General features: G+C 32.0%; 1 protein-coding gene across 1 annotated transcript in view; it reads left to right on the top strand.

The window, feature by feature from the left end:
- LOC143083710 (uncharacterized) overlaps positions 1-26,919 on the top strand; it is a 73,211-nt gene that overhangs the window by 40,505 nt on the left and 5,787 nt on the right. The window contains exons 31-55 of the mRNA XM_076259998.1: positions 168-265; positions 1,787-2,018; positions 2,389-2,511; positions 3,497-3,684; positions 4,746-4,921; positions 6,503-6,756; positions 7,657-7,779; positions 8,679-8,887; positions 9,786-9,942; positions 11,752-11,915; positions 12,226-12,388; positions 12,960-13,273; positions 14,173-14,427; positions 14,849-14,998; positions 15,529-15,633; positions 16,047-16,154; positions 17,304-17,463; positions 18,547-18,730; positions 19,492-19,577; positions 20,318-20,413; positions 21,053-21,280; positions 21,630-21,820; positions 23,423-23,595; positions 24,405-24,629; positions 25,269-25,471. Of these exons, the coding sequence (XP_076116113.1) occupies positions 168-265; positions 1,787-2,018; positions 2,389-2,511; positions 3,497-3,684; positions 4,746-4,921; positions 6,503-6,756; positions 7,657-7,779; positions 8,679-8,887; positions 9,786-9,942; positions 11,752-11,915; positions 12,226-12,388; positions 12,960-13,273; positions 14,173-14,427; positions 14,849-14,998; positions 15,529-15,633; positions 16,047-16,154; positions 17,304-17,463; positions 18,547-18,730; positions 19,492-19,577; positions 20,318-20,413; positions 21,053-21,280; positions 21,630-21,820; positions 23,423-23,595; positions 24,405-24,629; positions 25,269-25,471 (4,365 nt within the window). The remainder of the gene's footprint in view (positions 1-167; positions 266-1,786; positions 2,019-2,388; positions 2,512-3,496; positions 3,685-4,745; positions 4,922-6,502; positions 6,757-7,656; positions 7,780-8,678; positions 8,888-9,785; positions 9,943-11,751; positions 11,916-12,225; positions 12,389-12,959; positions 13,274-14,172; positions 14,428-14,848; positions 14,999-15,528; positions 15,634-16,046; positions 16,155-17,303; positions 17,464-18,546; positions 18,731-19,491; positions 19,578-20,317; positions 20,414-21,052; positions 21,281-21,629; positions 21,821-23,422; positions 23,596-24,404; positions 24,630-25,268; positions 25,472-26,919) is intronic.

Here is a 26,919-nt window from a genome sequence, read left to right as displayed (position 1 = left end):
TTGTCTTTTTTTTTAAAGTCATACTGTATTCTCAGTTCGTTAACACTATCTGAGTACCACGCAAGTCTTCTTTAGTTTTAATACCTGAAACAAATCTTGATAAAATTAACTTTAGAAGGAATTTTAGTATATCTATAAACAATTATAAATAATTATTATTTTACCAGAAAGTGGACTAATCATACCCCAAGAGGGCGTAATTGTCAACGGTGAATGCACTGGTATGTCTCCAAAATCAGCATCCTCAGTCAGTTTGACACTTGAGGTATGATAAATTAGATATTTTATTCATTTATAGAAAATTTTTACAATCGAGGCCAATAAAAAGTTTTGTTATAACGGAACATACAAATGTCGAGATAGATCGATAGACTTTAATCTCTTCCTTTTAAATTAGCCATTCAACCAACTATTAAGAAACTCAGGTTCCCACTGTCTCACGCAAAGTTGATCGTAGGTGGATTTTTTAACGAACTTAATGGTCATAAAGGATCGGTAGTTTTACATCCTTTGATTTGACTTTTTCTCATGTAGCTGTTCAAGGTAGATTCAGAAAAGCTCTTCGGATGCAAACAATTCATAAAGTGCTATTTAGGGCTTTTTGTTGTTTTTTTAACACACAATGAGTATAGTATCATTACGTTAATAATTCAACAATTTTCTTTAATAGTGTTCAGCTTATATTCTGAAAATGGCATGTAACGTATCGATCTGAAGTTTATTGCATACAGAAAAGTGCAATATTTCATACATAGCTATATAAACGCAGGCATTTTTAAGAAGCCGAGAAATAATCTCTCTCCACCAGAAACATATTCAATAAAAAAAAAAAAAAGGTGTTCCATCACCCTTTAAAAATTAAGTAAGCGCATGTGTGATAGGTCTGATACTTTTGTGAGGCATTAGTTGTCCAGTCGTCGCTATAAAAGATTGTATTTTGTAATTTAAAGGGGCAATAGATGCCGAATTCATGTTCACCGATTTGACTCAAATTCTCATATTTTATTTATAACAATGTAAAACATTTTTTCAAACAATCAGAAATATAAAATAAACAATTTACAGGACATAGTCTCAAAAAGATGTAGCTTCGTTTCGAGTGAATTTTAGCCAAGACGCCTTCACCATCTAATTGACTATCGAGTTGACCTTCTATGAACATATAAGCGATGTTAACATAAACATAAATATAAATAGATTAAGCGAATCGTGCAATTAGATTTTTATAGGTCTTTTAATTTTTGTATTATAAACTAACAATTTATTTTTATCGTTTTACCTTTTAAAAGAATAATTGTGTGGGGATCGAATCAGTTAATCAAATTACTTTGCTTTGTTTCACTTTCCATGTTGACATGCTTTTACTTTAAATACTTTTACACGGACAATGCATTCTTTATTCTATCTCTTTCTGCGGGGTTAAATGGAGTTCACATGAATTAGAATTTAATGAGGTCGAATTATTCACTTGCAAGTGAATAATTCATTATCAATATTTATTAGCTTAATTTGACAAAATTGAACCATTTTATTTGATAAAGGCAAATTATTTTTTCACTATTTCTGTTAATGATTGAGCAAAAAAAAAATTATATATCTCGTAGCTAGTGCCCCTTTAAAGTTTAGACACCCAACGATATATTCTGATAATTGTAATCGCAACTCTCTTCTTAAATATATAAAATCCAATATCTTTGGACAGTTTAAGTTTGTTGTTTTATTTTATTGTTTCTGAGTTCATTGCTTGGATCTATTAGCTTTTGTAAAGACGTTATTGTCATTTTAGGTGGGAGAAACATACTTATTTGAGATTTTTCATGTTGAAAGAATGGCTTGCTCTTCGGAGTTACTGATTCATTTAGAGAATGCTTATCTCTCTGTTCATGAAAATGACATTCCTCCTTTTCATTACAAATTTTATACATCGGAAAATCTGAACTTGAATGGAATAGTTGGAACGTTTCCTTTGTGGGATATTTTCGAAGTAGGACCGACGTTCACATTAGATCTTTTTGCAGGTAAATTTTGAATTAACTTATATACTTTTATTCGTATAAATAAATGAATCGTATCTACATAAATTCACTCATTTCTTTACATTTACCAATGATCTTGACTGACACAAAAAAGATGATTTAACCCATGTGTTCATTTTCACATCAGAACTTAAATTATATATTCAAACCATCATTTTTTACGTACTTGTAACATATACTATTTCCATTGATTCTTTAATAAGTCAACAATCAAAGATTGAAAAGGGACTGAATGACGTCTAACGTTATAATACTGATGGAAAACAACTGATTGGAACATTTACATTGTAGTAACCTGGCACTTACATAATATTTGAATCACTCACACTTATATGTTTGTTTTTGGTTCTAGGAAATGAAGCAAGACATTTCTCACTTAAAGAAGACACTACAGCAAATACAAATCTAGGAACTACAGCAGCTCCACCAACATATTCATACATTGATTTGTTTGGTTCCAACATATCATTCGTAGGTAAGATCTTAAAACTGCTATACTGGTAATTCATTACGTTAGTAGAAAAACAAAATAAAAACAAAATTAGTTAACTGATGTTCAATTAAGAATTTTGAGGCAGCACAAATACGAGAGAGAATTGAAATCCCTAGTACATCAAACAAACTGAGTGGCACCAATAAAATGAGTCCTACCAATTTCAATCATCACTCATTAGGATCTACAGAAGCATCCACTTAAAGTTGCAAACATGTAGTTCGGTGCGTATTCTTATAAAGTGAACGTCGGGATCAATACTGTTTTGGTGCACCAGATTTCAGTCTTCAGTGATCGTAAGATGTAGTATAAATTATGCCGTTTCTTTTTTTCTTTCTAATAGTTTCATGTTAGGGTTTTCGTGAATTATAATAACAGACTTTACAGGATGGGTTTGTTCACGGTTAAAACCCATAATGTGACCTCTTATTGTTGCATATTTTTTTTTTTGTCTATATAAATGTCTCAATCGTATGTGTGCCATGTATACCCACCTACTGTATTTTGTGTTAGCAATATATTTTGCAGATTACTAATACTTCAAATCGAATTAAAAAATCAATAGTAGTTTTTTTTTTAATAATGTATAATGTAAAAACGGGATTTCAATACTCGTTGTCATAGATTTGATTAATTTTCGTTTTTTCTTAAGAGTTGAATGATATTAAGAATGTAAATCCAGATATAAACTTTCGTAGTCACATACATGGCATGAAAATACGGATGTTTGTGTCATTTAAATTTGCTGTTACAAAATGTTAGAAATTATTATAAATTAAGGAATGTATCTCCCTCATGCAAAGCTTTGATTCCTTTCACGGATTTGGCTATACTTTTTGGACCTTTTTGATTTCAAATATTTTGGCCACGAGCATCACTGAAGATACATGTATTGTCGAAATGCGCAACTGGTGCAGGGAAATTGGTACGGTTAATGTTATTAACAATGAAATAATTTTCATTGCAGAGTGTTCAGGCACTTATGTTCTATTACCAGAACCAAATACACCTGGAGCAGAATCTTTTACAATATCTACATCAACTGTGTTACTTGCCTTAAGTACTTTCTTAGACTTTGAAGTAGCCACAGAATACATTTTGGAAATGGATATGATAGACCAGGGTACAAATCTCGAGGGTTCCTTAGTTGTAAAGGTAAAATACTTTATAGCTTCCGAAACCACAATATGATAAACAGTCGTAATGTATTCACCAATTAACAAATAATCAAGCATAATAATATTTAGAGAGTGAAGATGTGGATTTAAGGATATTTTCGTATTTAAACCTACAATAAAACAGTCTCTAAATGGAAGTTAGAGAAGATAGAAACCAGACTTAAACCAGACAACAATGTATTGAAATATTCATCAATTTAATCATGTACTGAATCTATCATTGTTATGAGGTAAAAGCTATATTTTAGTTTTTATGTTTTTATTATTTGAGACGAACCAACTTGGAACAGTAATCGTAGTCCTTCTGGGTTTAATGTCATTGGGAATACTGGAAGTTTAGGAAAGACAAACGTTAAGACCTTTGAACATAGCAACCAATAGTGTAAAAAGAATTGACTGAATACATCCATACATAAAAGCAGACTTATTGTATTCGTTAATTATCTAATATATATATATAGTGGGGTTCTAATAAATGATTCTTCAAATAAGATAAGTGTCGCCCGTCGTTTCCATATGATATAATCTAAAGTCCATGTTTTGGTACGAAAACCTCAACAATCGCAGAGACAACACAAACACAGATGCAACTTGTGTCATGTAATACATTTGTGTAAGTTTGGTTGAATTTTGCCAGGTTGTTATGAAGGAATTACGGATTAACACCATGATAATATCTAAAATAACCAAGTCCCCGTTTTGTTGTATACGAAAATAACGTACCACGCACACAACTCCAAGTCATGTACACAAATGTGTGCTTCTTTGCTTTAATTTTCTCAAGCCATTTTTGTTTCAGATTGCGTATTAACAAATCACGACACGCACAACGATACCTGACAAGATTGATCTTTTAGGATCATCTAAGCTAGACTATGTCAAGTAAATTAATGGCAAATAAGATTAAACTTTTGTATGCAAATTAAAACTAACGGATCAGATCTATCTGAAATATATTGTTATCAATGTTAAGAAATGATAGAAATACACAAAAATAGGATTGTATGTCGTTATATTTTTATTTCGGACTTTTTTCAGATTGTTGTAACAGACTTCAATGACCATTGTCCATTACTTTCTCTGACAGAAGACGTATTTATTACACCACAACCTCTCCTACAGATTCCTCCTTTGTTGACTGTAAATAGTTCTGATCTGGACAGTGGTGTCAATGGACAATTTTTCTTCTATGTGTCATTAGTACATACTGAAAGGTGATTATTAATTCTACTATAAAGGATGTTCGATCCTCTTGTTTTTGTGTTTTCTTTGTCAGATATTCGGAATCCTCTGGTTTTATCTATGTAGAGCTTATAAAATCTTGCCAGCTAACTAACCCCTGCTTTTCTTTCCAATATAGTTTAAAAAGCCATATTTGACACTTTACAAAATCCTTGATACTTTTTTATATTTTTTAAATTAAAAAAAGTTGCCAATGTTAAATGTAAGAAAGTTCTAAAGAAACTCTAGAAACGTTAAAGACAAATGCATAAACCTGCCATCAACACCTCCTGCTATATAAACATACTCTCGTTACGATTGATTCATGTATAGCATTTTCGGCCTTGCCTTAAGTCTTGCTCTGTTTTTAGTTTTATACAATTATCTCTTTTTTTGTAATTTTGTGTATTCGTTAATTATCCAATATATAGCGGGTTCTAATAAATGATTCTTCAAATAAGATAAGTGTCGCCCGTCGTTTCCATATAATATAATCTAAAGTCCATGTTTTGGTACGAAAACCTCAACAATTGCAGAGACAACAAAAACACAGATGCAACTTGTGTCATGTAATACATTTGTGTAAGTTTGGTTAAATTTTGAAACGGTTAAGTGAGTTGTGAAAATAGATAAACTGCTGCTACATCTTACAATATACTATACCAGACTTACTAGTAACCACGCTTATAATTTGAAACGCAAGACGCGCGTTTAAAGGCGTTTCGTCTTTAAAAGATTCATCAGTTATGCTCAGTTCATAATAGTTAGGAAGCCGATCAAGTGCAAAATTAAAGAGCATTGAGGACCTAAAATTCCAAAAAACTGTGCCAAATATGGCAAATGTAATCTATATATGAGATAGGACAATTGTTAGTTTTTCGAATAATTCGTACTTTTGCAAACATTTGATTTATAAAGCTGACCATATAATTGATATTAATTTCAACACCGAAGCGCTCACTACTGGGCTGGTGATACTATTAATGACATCGACCCAGTGGTGTACATCGTTACTCAAGGTACCAGACTAATAATTTGATATACCAGAAGTGTGTTTCGTCTACATAAGACGCACTAGTGACGCTTAGATCGAAATAGCTAGAAAGCCAAATAAATATAAAATTAAAGAGCATCGACGACCCACTATTTCAAAAAAAGTTGCCAAATCGGCTAAGGTAATCTATGCCAGGGATGAGAAAATCCTTAGTATTTCGAATAATTCGTATGTTTTCAAACAGTCAATTTATAAAGAACACCATATATTTTATATTCATGGTCATTCATCAATATACAGACATTATGGTCGTATATATATTAAAAAGCTTGGTTCTGTATTTATCTATCCAAAATTGTATGTGTTTAAGAAAGATATTTCATCATCATCAAATTTATTTAATAATACCAGCTATGATTTATGATCTATTATTAACGAAGAACACAAGGGACAAATGAAATTTAACTGCTTACTGAATAGGGTGAAGAGGGTTCATACCACTGAATCTCCTTCTATAAATTGATTGTTTACTGCTTTTAATATCAATTAGACTCAAATATGCTATATTCATTTAAACCAGTCCAGTCATAAACTATGATGAATCGCTGGATATCAGAAGAGAAATATATAACGCCACCACAGAGCTGACAGTTACATTGGCAGTTATTGATGAAGGTATCCCACCAAGAGGCAGTGCCATCAATATCACAGTAAATATCAGTAATACGTGTCTCCTCAACGAACAGTTTGAAAGGACCAACTTTACATTCAGCGTTAATAACACAACAGGAGAGTTTTATCTCAGAGTGCCGGGATATTGGACTGTTGATTTCCGTAAGTATAAGTTAAATGCGGTGACTATCATATGAATACAAACTCATTAAAGATATTAAGCTTATTTGCTAGTACGACAGACGCACGAGCTGTCTCTATAAGATCAATAAGTTGCGCTTTGATCATAACAGTTTTAATTACCTAAATTTAAATCATTTTTCTAATTCTTATATTTCTTTAGTAAAAATCTTATATTTGCTAATTTTGAGAGAGAGCAGACGACATCGTTATTATTTCCTTTTTTCCCAGTACATTATAGAGTTTTACAAAAATCAAACATGTATGCACAAACATTAAGATGTAACAATATAAAACAATTGACTTATTGACATTGGTCAGGCATGACAAAAATATATGGCATGATATGTAAAGGAGTGAGAGAGCATTAACAGTAAAATTGATAACAAAAATATGAAGACCAACAAAATAATAATACATAATCATATACATTGCATGTGTCTGAGAATTCAATTCTAGCAGTAAGGTTTTTAGTGCATCATAATTTGCGTGCTGCTTAGTCTTTGTTTTTTTCTATATTGTGTATTATCAACTGTTTTTGTTGTTTTTTTGTTGTTTTTTTTTTGCCATGGTGTCAAGTCAATATAAAGTCTTATATCGGTTACTGTATTTTAAATTATGTTTAAATATACCAACGTTAACAACCGTGCAGCGTTTCAGAACATTATCAGAGATTGTGGCAAGGTTTAGTGTTATTTCAAGATTGGATTTATTTAAAATGTACTGTAGATATATAAAAACAATGTGCAATGTTTAAGCTTTTCGCCTGAATTAACTTATCACCAATGTTTGAATGATATTAGAATTAGCTGTATATTTCTGACTAGTGGTTAGAGTGAGAGTTCCTATTTGAAACTTGTAATACATTTTATTTTAACACAGAATGTTTGGATGACATTGGATTATCAAATGGAATTGTTCGGGATGAGCTTATTACTGCATCTTCATCTCGAAATTACCTTTCTCAGCCAGAAAGAGCTCGCCTTTGGCTAAATGCTTCAGCACGTAAGGTTTCTTTCATTTTCAGCTCCGATTTAAATAAGATTATTGAAATGATTTAGTTTCTATCTTGTAAAAATCGTCAAAATTCTATTAAATCAATTTATCTCTAAATGTTTCTTTTTCTTCCTTTCTTTTAAAAGCATGTATTCAATAATGAAATCATTCTATTAAAAACTATAAAATCATCTTTATAATCTTTATTTGTTTAACAAATATCAAGTATTGACATGATCTGAGTAAAAAAAAATAATATAAAACTTCCTTTATCTAAAAAGAAGGTAAAATGATTAACTGAAAACTTGTCTTTACGTATTTAGGCGTGATTTATACTCTTAACGTTTTATAGGTTTGACATTCATAACATTTGACTATTATTTATTAAGATTGTTACATAATATGGATAGCATGTAGTCACATTGAAACTAGTTATTAGATGATATTTCTAAAAGATACTTTGTATATTTATATACGATAAGCATGATAAGCAATGAATGTGTTTTTAATTTGATAGATGCTTTTGTGCCTTTTGTAAAATTGTTCCTTTTAAAATTGTATCACAGTGATGACTGCATTACCCATATTTTGACTATTTTATTTATCATGACTGATTTGTTCACGCATCGTTGTAAATATAACGGAATTTAATGAGACTGTTGTACAAGGGAGAGGTTTAGCGCTATAAAACCAGGTTCAATCCACCATTTTCTTCATTTGAAAATGCCTGTACCAAACCAGGAATATGACAGTTGTTGTCCATTCGTTTTTTTATGTGTTTTGTCATTTGAATTTGCCATGGACTTTTCGATTGCATGTTCTTCGGGGTTCAGTATTTTTGTGATTTTCCTTTTTAGTATGCAAAATACACTACTATACAATTGCATTTCGTTACTTTAAACATTTAGCTATATATGGACCACTGACAGGCGGTTGGGTAGCTGATGATACGGATATGGCCCCATATATTCAAGTCAATTTGGAAGATGCGTATAAAATTACGAAAGTCCATTTACAAGGTCAACAAGATGAACCGAACTGGGTAGAATCATTTCAGATTACCTTTTCTAATGATGGTTCTGTGTGGACTTTGTACCATGATGATTCGGGGGAATATGTACGTATGGTATTGTTTACCTTGTTTTTTGTCCCATTTATTGTTCGTTCGTGCGTTTGTTCGTCCGTCCATCCGTTCGTAAGTTCGTCCGTCCGTCCGTCTGTCCCGCTTCAGGTTAAAGTTTTTGGTCCATGCAGGTAGTTTTTGATAAAGTCCAATCAATTTGAAACTTCGTACACATGTTCCCTTTGATATGATCTTTCCAATTTTAATGCAAAATTAGAGTTTTTATCTCATTTTTGACAGTCCATTGAAAATAGAAAATGACAGTGCGAATAGGGCATCCGTGTACCATGGACTCATTCTTGCTATTTCTCATTTAATAAAATACTTAGTTTAGAATATGAAAAGAAAAAGGACATGTGTCAAAGAGACAACAGACCCATAAAAAAAAAACAAAAAAAAAAAACAGAGTAATACCACCTATGGGTCTTCAACGCAGCGCGAAAATCCTGAACACAGAGGCCGGCTTCAGTTTGCTCAAAAACAATAATGTAAATAGTTCAGTGAAATTGACATGAGGGACAACACATTTTAAAAACTCCGAAACATATGAATGACATGAAAATTTTAACAAATAAACACAAGACTGAAACAAAGGCTTGAGAGGTTCCTGTCTTCAGACATGCGCAAAAACGCGGAGTGATTAAACTTGTTCTATTTTATTTAGAAGAGCAGAAGGGATGGTATTGTAAGAATCAAAATTATATGGTAAGCTATAAGGAATGAAACTTCGGAAATTAGTTGGTCGTTAATATTCATTTGAACTTGTATATTTGAATTCGGACAGGAAACAATATTTTCCATTGTTTCCGTATATTGATTATTATACAGAGATACCAATACTGCATAACCACCAAAACATATTTGAAACCGTTTCCATTCGGAATATTTTCAGATCTTTCTTGGAAACAATGACCAATATACTGTCAAGACATTAGTTTTGTCGCCGCCTATTCTCGGGCAGTATGTTAGAATCAACCCCCGAAACTGGACAGGGAGTGCAGCGCTTAGACTGGAACTATCAGGATGCACACAATCCGAACAATACCATTGTATGTGTTTATGTTTTAATTTGTCACCAACAAATGATGTTTTTTGCAAAATGACTGTTTAACTGCATCGTAATATGATCCATCGATCTGGACTAGAGATACTTGTATTACTTCGATTAAAAATGTGTAACGTCAATGAAAAATAACCAAAAATCTGTAAAAAGTCGAACCATCAAAGGGTCAACATGCCAAAAATTTCAAACATTTTTCTTTATAATTATAAATAAACAAGAAGATATGTCTACGAATTTACAATTAGCTTTTTATAAGATGTTTTTTTCTAGACTTACAAGAGTTTACAACTGTAACACGTATTTTTATTTCTTGTGATTTTGGGATTCTCTCATTGATACTCCGGTATAATATGTTATGAATTTGTGTGACAATTTTGGATGAATGAAATTGACAAAACAAATCATTTAGTTAAAGATTACAACAGTGCTGCTACCAACAGGTACACTATTAACTTTTAAAAAGAAATAACAAAAGCAAATTGGAAATCAGCGTCAAAATGCGGATCTTACAGCATAAAGTCGTATAACAGGGTGGGAGAAAATACTTGTGGATCTTCAAAACTCAAAAGTTTATGAAAAACTGAAAACGACATTGTCAAAAACAACGGTACTTAAGGTGGTACCTAACACTACAGGGAGATAACTCTGTAAAATCAGCAAAATGTTTTAATTACGTTGTGTTGTTAAGGGAATATCAAGCTTTTCAATGATCAAAATAAGTGTTTGTCAAACTGCTATATAACCAGTGTAATTTTTCTGACAAAACGGTTGGTTCAAATTTTTAAAAAATTTTATATATTTGTTAAAGGGTCAAAGTAAATAATTTTACAAAATTGAATGGAAATTAAACGAGCCAAATTAATTTTAGTGAAAGTGTTGGGTACCACCTTAATAAAGAGAATACAGTCAAGAGTGATTAAACACTTTATCAATATAATCGTGATAGGAAAAGCAAGGTGAGGTAAAAAAGCTACAATTGAATGTTGAATGTGCGTCTAACCAAAACATAAAAACAACATACCTCAGAAGTTTCATTACGTCTCATATAGCATTCGACTAAATCCGTTAATACTTGTTAAAGACCAGTATAGAAAATCATCAACCCATCTGAGGAAGGAACTCATTTTTCTGTCTTTTAGGAATTTTGGTCCTCAATGCTCTTTAACTTCGTACTTTATTCGGCCTTTTAAATGTTTTGGATTCGAGCGTCACTGATGAGTCTTTTGTAGACGAAACGCGCGTCTGGCGTATATACAAAAGTTAGTCCTGGTATCTATGATGAGTTTATTCACGAGTAATAAAAAAAAATATTTTAGTAATTCCCTGAGTTTGATTTAATCGTTTCCTTGTGCTCTATCAGTGACATAAACGTAAAGGGTTGGTGAGTAATACCTTCTTATATCAATTTCTCTCGTCAGAAACATTAAGTTTACAGATAAGATATAAATATTGACACCGGACAGACTAATGTTAAGTCAACACCTACATGTTTTCAAAAACGTTTTACACTTCAACTTTGTACTTATTTCGCCTTTTTAACTCTTTTGAATTCGAGCGTCACCGATGAGTTTTTTGTAGACTTAACGCGCGTCTGGCTTAAATACATAATTTAATCCGGGTATCTATAATAAGTTTATTTACTTTGATTTTCAATATCGGTGATCAAAAACAATGGCTCCTTTTAGAGCCAATAATGATTATGCAATTTTCTAGTTGACCATTGTTCGCAAAATTGTGATAACTGGAGTTGCTTACATACTTTCTCAAATATACCGAAACATTGTCATATTTGTAGTTGATACATCATGTGAAAGATGTTATACTTCATATTACTGTCTTGGAGACAGTGAGGCTCACATGTGTGGAAGATGTGAAAATGATACAACAACATGTGATCGGTCTCCAACTGAACATTCTTTTGGAGCGGCCTCTGAATGCGTAACATGTCCAAAGGGTTGGGTAAGTGTTGAAATATCGATCCGAAATGTAACAATTTGTACAATATTGTATAGTCGTACATTTTGTAATTTGAAAAGTCACTGTAAGTATAACATTGCTTATACATGTAATCATAAGTTATTATTTAACCTTATAGTTAAAGTTGAACGCATCTCAAAGTTTTGCCTATGTAGTTTTACCTTAATATTCAGTGGAAGGATGAAATTGATGAATTGAAACTTAAGATTGAGTATAAATTTTTATTTTGAGACTTAAACAAGTACTTGGGTACTGGCAACACCATTATATCTTAAGTTCTGATATTGTTTAGACATGCAAAGACGGCTATGCAACCATATGTCCTAAGAATCACTATGTAGAATGTACTGACGCGAATTGTCCAGACACTTGTTCCACGTGTGAATCTGGTTATGCATGTAGAGATGGACGAAGATACATTTGTGAACCAGGAACTTATTCAGATGGAACTGCAGGTCAGTAGTATTCTACATATCTATGAGTTGACACATGAATCAACTACACATATATCATGCATGTTCGTTTTTTAATGTACTGTATATATGTTTGTTGTGTACAAACATGTAGACATTATGATTTAAACATAATTTTGTGAAAACGTTATCAGTTTTTATCAGTATTTTAAAACACCTTCTTCAACTAGGTGAGTCAAGTTTATCTTATATAAAAAAAAAATAGCCTATACAAGGTTCAAAGTTTCCAACATTTCTTAATGCACTTCAAATATTTAAAATTTTTCTTTTTTCATCCGTTTATTTTAACAGGTGAGCAAATTACTTGTGTTTTGTACAGACGGTCTCTACTATTAATAATTGTTTCAAAATTAAAACTTGTAAAAAGCATATACATTCGTATATAAATAGAAAAGTACATAGTTCAAGCAAATGTTATATTTCAACAAGTTCAAATTCGAACTCGAAATTAATCAGTTCTTGTTGTGAAAAAACGAAAACAAACCAGCAGTCTAACATTGGATTTGGCTGTTTCAATCTTTGACAAATAAATGAAACCTTATTTTCTTTACAGACTTTTGTAATTTGTGTACTGAAGGGACGTATCAAGACATTTCAGGACAGGACAGCTGTAAACCCTGTCCTGCAGGTTATTATAGTTCAACATCCAAAGATCGTTGTAACCCTTGCGAATCAGGAACATACTCAATCGGAGATGGTTCAGGGGCTTGCCTTGGTTGTGCTAGCGATATAGACTGTCCCTGTAATGTAGAGGGGACTTGTTTCAGTCTTGATTTATGTGTTAATACTGGTTCTGGTGGTTTCCTGTGTCTTGGATGCCCAACAGGTTTCATTGGAGATGGTGTGACGTGTTCAGATATAGATGAGGTAAGATTTTACCTATGTTTATGTACATCATGAAATCATCATATTAAATAGAACAAAGCATTGTTATTAACATTATCCCCCTATCAGTGGTTTCACACATCTTCAACTTCTATGATAAGTTCAAATGAAAAAAAGAATAATTCGAAATATTAAAGTGCTGTTGGCAAAGTATATCCATAGTCCAACTTATTGATAATCATGTTTTTCGCCAGCAAAACATGGAGTTTGCTTCACTTTAAATATTAAGCATTCCTTGTGTAGCACTTTACTAATTTGTTTTGCACTTCTGTTTTAAAAAAAAAATACTTAATGCTAACTTTTCCAATACATGCAACAAATAATGAAAAACTATCCTAATTTCAATTTGAAAATTTCGCTTCATCATTTTTTTCTTGTTATATAAATAATCTCCCAAGCAATCATAAGCATGTCCTTCAATGACATTTCTCTAAGTTCAAGTATTTTCTCTAAATAATTGGCTTTTACAAAAAACTATGTTTCAATCATCAAACATATTGGATTTTAACACCACAATTATTTTAATTTGTCTATTTCCATTGACATCGTTGAGGATGTAAGTATTTATAAAATTGAGAATGGAAATGGGGAATGTGCCAAAGAGACAACAACCCGACCATAGAAAAAAACAACAGCAGAAGGTCACCAACAGGTCTTCAATGTAGCAAGAAATTCCCGCATCCGGAGGCGTCCTTCAACTGGCCCCTAAACAAATATATACTAGTTCAGTGATAATGAACGCCATACTAATTTCCAAATTGTACACCAGAAACTAAAATTAAAATAATACAAGACTAACAAAGGCCAGAGGCTCCTGACTTGGCTTGGCTCCTAATTTGTCTATTATGACTTAATTTGCCATTAGAATATTTCTATTACAGTGTTCTCTATATAAACCTTGTTGGAATAACTCTGCCTGCCTAAATACTGCACCAGGCTACCAATGTTTGGCGTGTCCACGAGGATATCACAGTGGTACATACGAGGATGGGTTGTCCATAAACAATACCGTTCGTGTGTTTGAGTTACACAATGAAGTCCTTTCTCCTACACAAGATCAGATGTGTTATGACCTTGACGAATGTGAAACAGATAATGGTGGATGTGATTCTAATGCACCATGTGTTAATACTATAGTAAGATATTGTGTTATAGAAAGAAATAAAGAATTTAATTAAAATTTGATCTAAGACATATATTCAAAGGTTGTTTTTTTTGTTCTTTTACTTGTATACTTATTTATTTATTTATTTATTTTTTCTTAACCGTATTAACATGTGATTGTATGTTTGTTTATTCCAAATTTTAAAAGATCCGCGTTTTGATAGAGATATGTATCTCCATATTCTCTTTTTCTTTACATTTTTCTATCGAAATTATCTTTAAGGAAAATCTTCTAGTCTTTTCATTTATCAATTTATCGTCACTTTCGGTATGGTATAAAACAATTACCTGTATCAGACATCTATTTAAAAAAAGACTGTTTATTAATAAGTGACCGATGCGAACTTTTGTCATTTGATACATATTATATCCTTATATCCTGTGTTATTAAAGGGAAGCTATTATTGTGGAAACTGTGGAGAGGGCTATACTGGTATACCAAACATTGTCTGTTATTCTACAAACTATTGTCAGACAGGACAACACAAGTGTGCCTCGTCTGCTACATGTACTTATCTTAGGCCAAAAGAGTATAACTGCGAAGTATGTACACTAATGATAAAAAAGAACAATTTGTATTCTACCATGTCAATGCTATTTTAAGACTGTTTACAGTTTGTTAAGCAAATGAGTAACAATATATGAATTTAACAAATCTATAAATGTATGAGGATCCGATAAACTCCGATAAAATAACCATTTCATAACTACAATAATGTATTTTAAAGGAAATGGGAAACGAAAACTAAGGAAAAGGGTATTTTGACGGTTCAAACAAACCTTAATTTAAGCATACCTCAACGGTTAATTACCGGTGAACAATTCATATTATTATTTTCATTGAAAGTAAAAATAAAAAGTCACTTATGTTCACATTGCAACCTCAAGGTACAACGGATATGCAAGTTGTTTATAAAATGAATACTCATTCAACATATTCAACTCTGTTGATGTATCAATATTCGTATGGTTCACTTCTTTTCCTCAATCTATCTACAAAATTGGAACCACAAACAGTGTATGAATAAAGTTGGAGAAAAAGAATAGAAATCTTTATGTATTATTCTATTTAGTGTCCAATTGGTTATAGTGGAAACGGAAGACATTGTGGAATAGATACAGATTTAGATGGACATCCGGATGTATCTTTATCGTGTTCTGACTGGGGATGTAAACGAGTTAGTATATCATAAACATACATATACAATGTATTTTTTTCAAATCTCATAAGTTAGTATATATCTTACGATATTTCATCCGTGCTACCATGATTCTTTTTGTTATTGACAATGAACATACATTTTAAATCTAATAATATGCGATATATGTAAACCATGGAAATGGATAAAGGCCATGTCACAATGGTATTAGAAAAATGCCCATTACCTGCATTCACTTTGAGAGAAATGCATCACTAATATGTATTATATAATGATTATATGAACATAAATCGAAGCGTTTTCACAGAAATTGTTTGATTTTAAGGATTATTTTTATGACTGTTGTTTTGAAAAAAAAACCTAAGAAATAATTGTATAAATATTGTATTATTTTTAACGTGTATTTTTATGATATGCATGTCCTTTAACAGGATAATTGTCGTACAATACCAAACTCTGGACAGGAAGATGTTGATGGCGATAATACTGGAGACGATTGTGATGACGACAAAGACAATGATGGGAAAATAAACAGCATCGTAAGTTAACATTTTTCACTACAAATCAAAACCTATTGTTTCAAATTCAATTTCTTTATAGGTTATATAATCAATAGTTAGCATTCTGATAATTATACGGTCGACATAATTTGAAGATAAGATATGTGTAGTTTAACTAATATAACGATGGGAGATACTTGTAATTACTATTATATTATTCATTTATGTATGTCTTTGCCCTGAGTGTTCTTGCGTGTATTTGTACTGGGTTCCTGTGACGTTGTGTTGTCATTTTAGTTGTGTTTTCAGCGAAACCATAAAAGCGGAAGGTTTGGTTAGCCACAAAACCAGGTTCAACCCACCTTTTTTTCTTTAATATTTTGTATCAAATCGTTTCTATGAATGTTGGCGTTTGTATTTGTTGCAGTTCAGTGTTTCTGTAGTTCCGTTGTTTTCCTCTTACAGTTGATGAGTATCCCTCGGTTTGAGTTTATAACCCTGTTTGTTTTCTCTGAATCGACTTATGACTTTTAAACAGCGTTTTTCTACTGATACCTTTATTATTGAACATTTGAAATCACAAATATGATTTATATTTATTATTGTAAGAATTTTTAAAGATTTTAACTTTTTAAAGTTGTAGGACAGTAATATCTGTATTTAAAAGATGCTCAAAACAAAACTTTAAAATGAAGTCTTTTTTTTTTAATTTTTCAAACCTAATGAAATGTGTACAGAAAGCAATGACAACATAACATTACATAATAGTATGAACTTCAACTGGTTCAATCTCTCCAAGAGTGACTTGGAAATAAAAATGTGGCCACTTGATCTTTTTCTGACTGCTCAGTCCGACTGGCATGAACACCTTTGCAAAAGTTGGTCCTCTGTTTTTTTTATGTGGGATGAATAAATTCCAACCTACGTCTGGTCAGATTGGGAACATTAATTCGATAACTGGTGTAAAAATAGTCCGACACACTTTGCCTTTGAGGGGTCCGCAAGTAGCCTCTTTTAAATTTGATTCCCATAATCAATATTTTATTTACCCCAACTTTTAGGTGACAATCAAAATTCCCTGTCCTTTATCTCGGACCTACCTATAGTATTTATTGTTAATTTGTTTCACTTCTTGAATGTAATATTTGCCACACACAAATGAAACCAACAAACAATCCAAAATTGTAGGATAACTGCCCGTTCAAGTACAGTTTTAGCCAAGTTGATACAGACGGTGATGGTGTTGGGGATCCATGTGATAACTGTCCGTCAAATGTCAATCCAGACCAGCTAGATACAGACGGAGATGGAACTGGTGATGATTGTGATACAGACGATGATGATGATGGTAAAGTCATGACTGAAGTTAAATCAAAATAACACTATACGTATGTCGTTAGTCCAAAGAAATTTTTATGGATTTACCTTCATCAAGTCATTTCGCTGACACCACAACATTTGAAATCCGAGAACGATAAGCTGAATGACAAAAAGTGTCAAAAATTCTTCTTTGCTTAATCAACATTGATATTGCAATCCCAATATAAGAGATATAAAGTGTTTGTATTTTTCTAATTGTATCAGAAATTACACATCATAGAAGTAAATAAAGGAAACTTTTCAATTATGTTTAATTTCAATCAAACTAACTGGCTATCATAAAAAACAAAAAAGCAATTGATAAAAGTAAACCATTTCTGTTATCAGTATATGGTTATCTTTCATTAAATGCTCAAACATATTTTGAAATAAAACAGATGTTGCTGACCATAGTTCATACAAAAACTATTACAACCCAAAATGTTTGTAGTCATTGTCGTAGTGACTTTTCAGTGATTTCAGATTAGGCGAAGGATTTTGATATCTCAGACATGACCATGTGAAGTTCTCTATTTGTCTGTTCTAAAATGGAACCTGTGATTCAGTGCATATCGTTCGTTCATGTCTGTCATAATTTTTTTCTTCTTATATAGTTCTGTTACAAATCAGGCCGTTAGGATTTGTTGTTTTGTGTTTTTAAATTATCTTGGGGCCATTTGGGGCTGTCTTTACTGAATGATTTTTTAACTTAGTTTTTGCTGGGTTTTTTTATTATTATTTTGGAGCCTTTTCAAGCTATCTTTTCAGAATGATTTTTTTAATAATTGTTTATTGTTTTTGTTGGGATTTTTTAATTATTTGGGTCCTTTTAAAGTTGTCTTTACAGAATGATTTTTAAACTCAGTTTTAGTTGGATTTTCTTTTTAATTATTTTGGAGCCTTTTAAACCTGTCTTTGCAGAATGATTTATTTTTTTTAACTTTTGTACATCGTTGGCATTATTTGCACTCTAGTGGATTTCTTTGTTGTATTTGCCAATCATACAGATTCTCCTTTATTTCATAAAGTGAACTAACGTTTAAACTAAAATCTTTTTTTTTATACTTTCAAGGAATTCCTGATGTTTCCGATAACTGCCCTCTGGTGGCAAATGCAGGTCAAGAAGATACAGATGGAGATGGGTTGGGTGATGCTTGTGACAATTGTCCTGGTATATCTAATAGTAATCAGACTGATACAGACCAGAACAATGTCGGGGATGCATGCAATCCAGTTGGTGGACTTCATCAAGATAGGTAAAACTATGCATATGTCAGGAATATGACACTTTTTGTCCATTTGTTTTTGATGCGTTTTGTTATATGATTTTGTCATGTGATTATGGACTTTCCGAATTGATTTTCCTCTCAGTTCAGTATTTTTGTGATCTTACTTTTTAGTCTTTGGACTTCTGTGTTGTGACATGTGTACTGTCGTACAAGTGAGAGGTTAAGCTAGCTATAAAACTAGGTTCAATCCACCATTTTCTATGTAAGGAAAAGCCTGAACCAACTCTGAAATATGAAAGCTTCATTCTTTTGATGTGTTTGAGAGTTTGAACAAAGGCCTTTAATAAAAGACTTTTCCTTTTGGGTTTGTCTTGGAGTTCGGTATTTTTGCTAGCTTACTGTTTGGTTTTTGAAAAAGACAATATGGCTATTGTGGATTATATGTGCTGGGTTGCTGAAATGTTGATGATATTTCAACATATTTTAATAAAAATAACCTTCGACAACAATTTTTTTAAATGATAATCGCCAAATATTTTCAAATCAATAACGGACGTAGATTTGTTCTGAGAATGCCAAACAACAAAACAATAGTTTTGAAACTGAAACCATCATTACGGTCTATTTACTAAATTAGTTGACACTTCCTACCTCTTTTTTTATTTCTTGTAAAATAAATTCCATTGAATGTGATCTGAAGTGCATTAGAAAAAGTTGATAGATGATAAAATTAAAAAATCAGGACAGATTGAATTAATTGATCATGCTTGTTTTGTTTCGATTCACAGAGACGGAGATGGTGTACAAGATAGTCTTGATAATTGTCCTGAAGTTGAAAATGGGGATCAAAGTGACATGGATAGCGATGGAACAGGTTAGGAAACACAATACCAATTTCTACTTAAATATCAATGGATGACACTGATTTCGGAACCCTAAAAAAAAGTAAACTATCTGAATTGAGTGTGGATTCGCATGATAGTCGATGCATTTATAACACAAAACGCATACACTGTCGACAATCCTTTTACTTACATTATCAAGATGACTGGTGTCAAAAGTAATGCAGAAACTGCTATAACAGCTAGGGGGAATTTCTTTCTGCATTTCTTTCTGGTATTTTTGGTTTTGTTCCGTGTTTTGTTTTCTTTGTAGAACTTATTTTAGGACGTTTTTGTCATGGTGTTGTCAGTTTTTTAACGACTGTTGAGTTTTGATTGTAACTTATATTTTAGAGTTCAAACGATTCCGTAAGATTTATTTTCACTTTGATTTTTATCTTCCTAATGGTTTTAGGAAATTTATATATCGGTCAAATACTAGTACTGTTGGCTCTATTTACTACTTATTATCATTACTTTAAATATAAATGCATGATTCCGATTCAAGAAAACATGCAACAACTATTTGCTAGCAAAACCTTTGCATCTTTCTGACAAAATATTCGCCGAAAAATCACATATACTCCGAAACATAAATGAACTAAAATTTCAAAAAAAAGCAACACTAACAAAGGCTCATGACGTGGGACAGGAGCAAAAATGCTGTGAGTTTAAACATGTTTTGTGAGATTTTTTAACATTATACGTGATTTATTGGATTAAATTGTTTTAGGAGATGCATGTGATACAGACAGAGATGCTGATGGAGTCATTAATGAAGAAGACAATTGTCCATATGTTGCAAATACATTACAAACAGACATCAATGGTAAGCTTTTGACTAAAGTAAAATATAGCTTAATATACATCTTTTTTGTTCTCTAGTAATAGTCTAAAAAGAATAAATAATTTACTTTTTGCAATAAAGATTTGACAATAAATTTCATTTTATAAATTAATAAACAAAAATTTTTGATAATGATTCTTAATTACGTGTAAGGATAGAAATTTTCATCCAATATCTAATTGAACACACTATTGGTCAAAATAACTACGCATTTATAGTATTGTCCGGGTGCTTTGTACATATAAGTTGTAAGCACTTATTGTCTGATTTCCTTTCTCGAAAAGTCTCAACAAATGGAAATGTGTAAAGTATGATTTAAACAAAATTTGATAAACAAAAAAACACTGTAGAACACTTTAAGTATGTGAACATATATCGATAACTCATTACAATCAATAGCATTCACAGGTTAACAAATAATCATACATAAATATGAATTACAGAATGCACAACACGAGTTTTTGTAAAACCTTTATCAAGTATACTCAAAACCAAACGTCTAGGAAGAGAACTAAACCGTAAGCCAAAACTATGACACTGAACTAAAATTACCTGAAATTATCTGTTAAGAAATAATTAATGCCGACAAAAAAAACATTTTTATTTGAATATATATTTAAGGCGACCTTATTGGTGACGACTGTGTAGTTGATTCTGATAGTGACGGTGTTGATGATAGCAATGATACCTGTCCACATAACCCATCCATTTCCTCAACATCTTTCCTGAACTATTTTGTGGTGGATTTATATCCGGGATATAGTACAACAGCTGCACATTGGTGGGTAAAGGGAGCAGGGAGAGAAATTTATCAACTTGATGATACAAATGGCCCTTCTATGTTAATTGGTGAGTTCTAGATATTACTTCGTGTCTAAATGATGTAATAATTTATTTGGTAATGACATTGCATCGTAATCATTCCCACCAACATAGACACCTACCTTGCATAACATCTGATGCATGCATACCTTAAGGGCGAAGACATCTTAAAATCTTGATATTCTTAATTGCTTAGGGTTCTTAAATCAAAGTTAATGAAAATTATAAATAAATTACTACATGTGAATTATACATAATACATTGGTAAATTATCATGGCATTCTGAGTTTGTGTTCAACAATATATAAACGAGTTAGAATGTCCTTTTAAAATCATATGCCTCTCTTTTTATGATCTCCATTTTTTTAAATTTTAGGATCGCAATCATACAGTTCAATCAGATACAGTGGAACAATATATGTGCGTTCAGACATTGGAGATAACTACGTCGGTATTGTCTTTGGTTACAACAGCAATCGAAAGTTTTATTTGGTGTCATGGAAAACCAAGAACTACAACTTTGATTTAAAAACATACCAAGCAGGAATTAAAGGAATTAATATAAAGGTACATAATTCTATTTTGTATATAATATTTTAAAGATAATAAGATTGGATATGATTGCAAATACGACTTCTCTCAATCCAAGACCAAACGATATAGAGGTTATCAACAGCTGGTCACCGTACGGCCTTCGACATGCGATTAAGTCAGCTATGAATAGCCTCGAAATGTATAACACTTAAAACGAGAAAACTAACAGTGTAATCTATGTACACAAAATGAACAAAAACAAATTTGATATAGATATAGCAAGAAACGGTATCCTTTTTTTTGACGATTTAAACTATTATGTCTGTTTGTTTTGTTCACACATCGTGGTCAATATAATGGAAATGTAGGCGACTGTCACACAAGTGAGAAGTTTAGCTAGCTATGAACCCGGTTTAATCCGCCATTTTCTACATAAGAAAAAGCCTTACCAATTCAGGAATACGACAGTTGTTGTCCATTCGTTTGATGTGCTTGAGCTTTGTATTTTGTCATTTGACGGTAAGTTTCCGATTTGAATTTTCCTTGGGGTTTATTGTATTTCTGTGATTTTACCCACTGAATACCAGGCTCCTTCCGTGGGACAGGCACTTAAACTTTGGCGGGACTTTTTTTAATGTTTACTGGAAAATGTTCTTGTAGTCAGTTGGAATCGTATTTTTAGAATATTTTTTGAATACCAATGTAATGACCTTTGTTAGAGTTTTTGTAAGAAGACTAGTGCTGACATTTGACAGTCTTTTGAATTCCATTCCTATATCTTTCATAGACCTTGCACAATTAGAATCTGAACTCCATGTGTAAAATAACAGTTTATTGAACCAGTAATTTGAATTATTTAATTGTATTGTTGGATTGTTTTCATATTGACTATATGGCCAATACATGTCTTCTTTTGACCGACGGTAAAACCCTTGGCAAATTGGGGTGTCAGTTTGACTATGACGGATGTACGAGTACGCAACCACGTCCGGTCCAAATGGGGATATGAAATCCTATGATTCGTGAAGAGAGAATGTCACGCTCTTTCATGTTTAAAACCTTTGCAACAATTCAATTTTGGGTACATAGGTAGCCTGTTGTAGTGCAAAATGTGTCCCTATCCAATATACCCTCGTTTCCCAGTGGCAGCGTAAATTTCCTTGACATTCATGGAATAAGATGGCCCCATTCACATGACCTTACTATTGTATCTATTGTAAAGTTCTCGTTCTGAACATGCATACAATATTTGCCTAGGGATTTTTAGCAGCCAAACATTAATCCTATAGATGTTTACCAAAAAGTAAAACAACAAAAATACCGAAATCCTAGGAAAATTTAAAACGGAATGTCAGTAATTAAATGACAAAATCAAACACTCAAACACATCAAACGAATGGATAATAACATATAATTTTTATTCAAATCACAACATGTGTATGGGGGGGGGGGGTATGGATTCTGAACGGCATTACTAATATCTTGTCTAGTCTATGTCCAAGCCTACAGCAAATTTTTACTTTGATGACTGTGTAAATTCGTGGATTTTGGGAACCCACGAAAATCTTACAAAATTAGTATTAAGCAAACGATTATTGAATCCATTGAGTAAAACTGAATTGAAATATTTCTTAGGTTATCGATTCTAACACTGGACCTGGGATTGATTTAGCATATGGTCTATGGCATTCCAGTTCTAAAGAAAATCAAACGACAGTGTTATGGCATGATGACAATATGTTACAATGGAGTAATTATACATCGTACAAATGGTTCCTAACCCATAATTCTGATCTCGGAAAAATAAGGTAAAACTCTTTTGCAACTATGTCTATGTAAAAAATTTCAAAACATTCTGCTTCATTCTAAAAATGTGGTAAAGTTATAGGTATCTTTTAAACTTTTTGTATTTCAATTTACAAAGTTATTACAAAATTCTGAAATATGGTCATCCGCATATCATTTGCAATAATTAGTTCAAAATAGGAATGAATAATGTAGATCTTTTGTGTCATTAAATTCGAACATTCAAACTTGGATCTCGTGAAAGGGTTTGTTACATTTTACCGGTAATTGGGTTCTATCTAGGTTACTTGAGAAATTAGTCGTTGAAGGCAGCCTTAATTTTTTTTTTAACAAATTAATGTATCAAATGTTATGATTTAGGTTTATACATATTTCATAGACCACTACCTATTACTGAATACTGTTTGATTACCTGTACTAGTATGTGCTTTTGATATTTTTTGTCATCGAGATTGATTTGCTCTGTGAACCAGTATTACTCAGATTTTTTTTATGCCCCACTTACGATAGTAGAGGTGCATTATGTTTTCTGGTCTGTGCGTCCGTCCGTCCGTCCGTCCTTCCGTCTGTCCGTCCGTTCGTTCAGGTTAAAGTTTTTGGTCAAGGTAGTTTTTATGAAGTTGAAGTCCAATCAACTTCAAACTTAGTACACATGTTCCCTATGATATGATCTTTCTAATTTAATTGCCAAATTAGAGTTTTGACCCCAATTTCACGGTCTACTGAACATAGAAAATGATAATGCGAGTGGGGCATCCGTGTACTATGGACACATTATTGTTTTTATCTATCTTCAATGTTTCATTTTCAGATTCCAGCTTTACGATTTAACATCCGTGTTAGCAGATAGTGGAGATATATACGATACTCGTATTACAGGAGGACGAGTCGGAGTGTACCAATTTGGACAACAAATGTCACTTTTTTCCAATATAAATTTACATTGCATAGATAGACAGAATATGGCAATGAAATTTAATGGAATAGATAATTATGTGTCAATAACAAACGTCACACAACTGAAAATTGACAAAAGGTATGTAAATATGGGTCTCCGTAGTAAGAGTGTAAGCCAACATGATCAGAAAGGACAACTTATGCGCTGTTTTAACGAAAGTACCAATAACGTGATTTTATAATAATCACAACACATGAAACACTAGTAGATTGTTCGGTACAATGTAACTTTCGTGTGATTGTTATATATTATTCATCGACTGGTTGAGTGTTGTATCAAGGCCCCGATTAATTTTAGAAAATAAAATTATATCAAAGATTAAAGAATACCAAATAAGAGGCGACAATAGATCACCGATGTTCAACGAATACACTGACAATATTAAATGACATAGCAATGCAGCAAATTATCGCGAAGTTAACAGCATATGAAAAATAACAACCTGTAAAAATATCCCAGTTTATTATGTTTATAGTATTAAAACTTTTTTCTTCTTTCTTTTGTATGAGCTTCATATATTAGGAACATCCCATATTAGGTAAACAATATGTTTACACATTTCATATTTTAAAAAAAAGGAAGTCTAATTTTAAAATAGGATCAAACGTAATCCGGTACAAGTGCTCGAGCTATACAGTCTTCGCAATTATGAAAATGGAACATTTACTGGAATAAATGATAATGTTGATGTCACTTGATTTAGGTTATTTTTTTCAGTTTTACATTTGAAGTGTGGGTAAAGGTGGAAACTGGTAGTCCATTGACACCAATGCCAATATTTTGTACTGAATCTCGGAACATATGTTTATGGTTGGAAAATTTAAAAGTAAATGGACAGTTTGGAAATTCCACTATAAGTACCACTGCAACAATTGGTACTGATGTATGGGCTAACTTGGTACTACAATATGATGAGTCTGGTAATACAGTAAGAAATAAGAAGACCACATCTCTATATTGTCGTATGATGTCACAAAATCTTTTTTATGCCCCATGTAACACATGTTCCCTTTGATGTCTTTTTGTTGTTTTGATTTGCAGATTATCAAAAGTTTAATAAAGTGTTTTATGTCTAAACCGTCAGTCACACTTTTAAAACGTAATTAATGTATTAGACTGTGTTTTAAATACATCATTAATTGTAATATTCTTTTGGCGAAATGAGAAATGCAGGTATAATACAATATACACTACATGACTCATGATAAACTTATAAGCCTGGAATCTGTTGTTCAGTGGTTTTCGTTTGTTGGTGTGGTTCATGGTGTATCTCGTTTTTCTTGTTTTTGTATACTGTGAATTTATTTATTTTCGTGGGTACCAATTTTCGTGGATTAAAGAAAAAGCATATTCGTGGATATTAATTCGTGGTTTTGGCAATTTCTGCATATTTTCCTTTAGAAAATGTGAAATTCGTTGAACATTTAAATTCGTGGTAACCCTGTACACACGAAATCAATGAAAATTAGTATCCAACGAATATTAATGAACCCACAGTAGATTAAACCGTTTATTTTTCTGTTTGAATGGTTTTACACTGTTCAATTTGGGGCCTTTTATAGCATGCTGTTCGGTGTGAGCCAATGCTTCGTGTTGAAAGTCGTCCTATACTATAACCAATAATTGTTTACCTTTTTTAACTTTCCAACTTGGATTGAGAGTTGACACTCTGCCACAGCTTTTTTACATTATATAATAGTTCCAGTCTGAAACTAGGGGCTTTAATGTAATTGTGTTGTTTGTTTGTAAGTCCATCCTTTCGTCCAACAAATATCATTGTGGAAATATTTACAGGTACCATAATCAGCAGAAAGACGTCATTTTGTTCATCAGCTTGGTTGTAGAGAGTGAATGCTTTTATTAAGTTCCTGTTTGCAGATACATTGATTTTTGTATATATGTGTAGAATTCGGAGGTGCGATGGGGACGCTGAAGTGCGATGGTCCACGCTGAAGTACGATGGTGCTTTCGCTGAAGTGCGATGGTTTTGTGTATGACGTTTGAATAATTTTTTTTTCAATTCAAAGTTTTATTGACATATAAACTTTACAGTTTGTGACATATAACAAGAACAAAAACAAATAAAGACAATAACTAAGTAACTCAATATATATACACAAATTCAGGTAAATATTAAAGGGTCCCCTGTCCTCAGTTCCATTGACTTTTTTATAAAGGATATCCTAGTTTATTCACTTGTGTTGGTGTTGATGGGTTAAGTATATATATAACTTTGTCATTGTCAGTGAGATTAGCAAATCAATTACTTTCTCTGTTAATGCAATTAAAATATGTTAATCAAATATTTGAATTATGAGAACAATTTATTAAGAAATGTTTCTCATCATCTAGTACTTTGCATTTTTTG

This window comes from Mytilus galloprovincialis, chromosome 7 (genome assembly GCF_965363235.1).
Source record: "Mytilus galloprovincialis chromosome 7, xbMytGall1.hap1.1, whole genome shotgun sequence".
In the NCBI taxonomy this organism is placed as follows: domain Eukaryota; kingdom Metazoa; phylum Mollusca; class Bivalvia; order Mytilida; family Mytilidae; genus Mytilus; species Mytilus galloprovincialis.
This window is presented reverse-complemented; position numbering and strand designations above follow the sequence as displayed.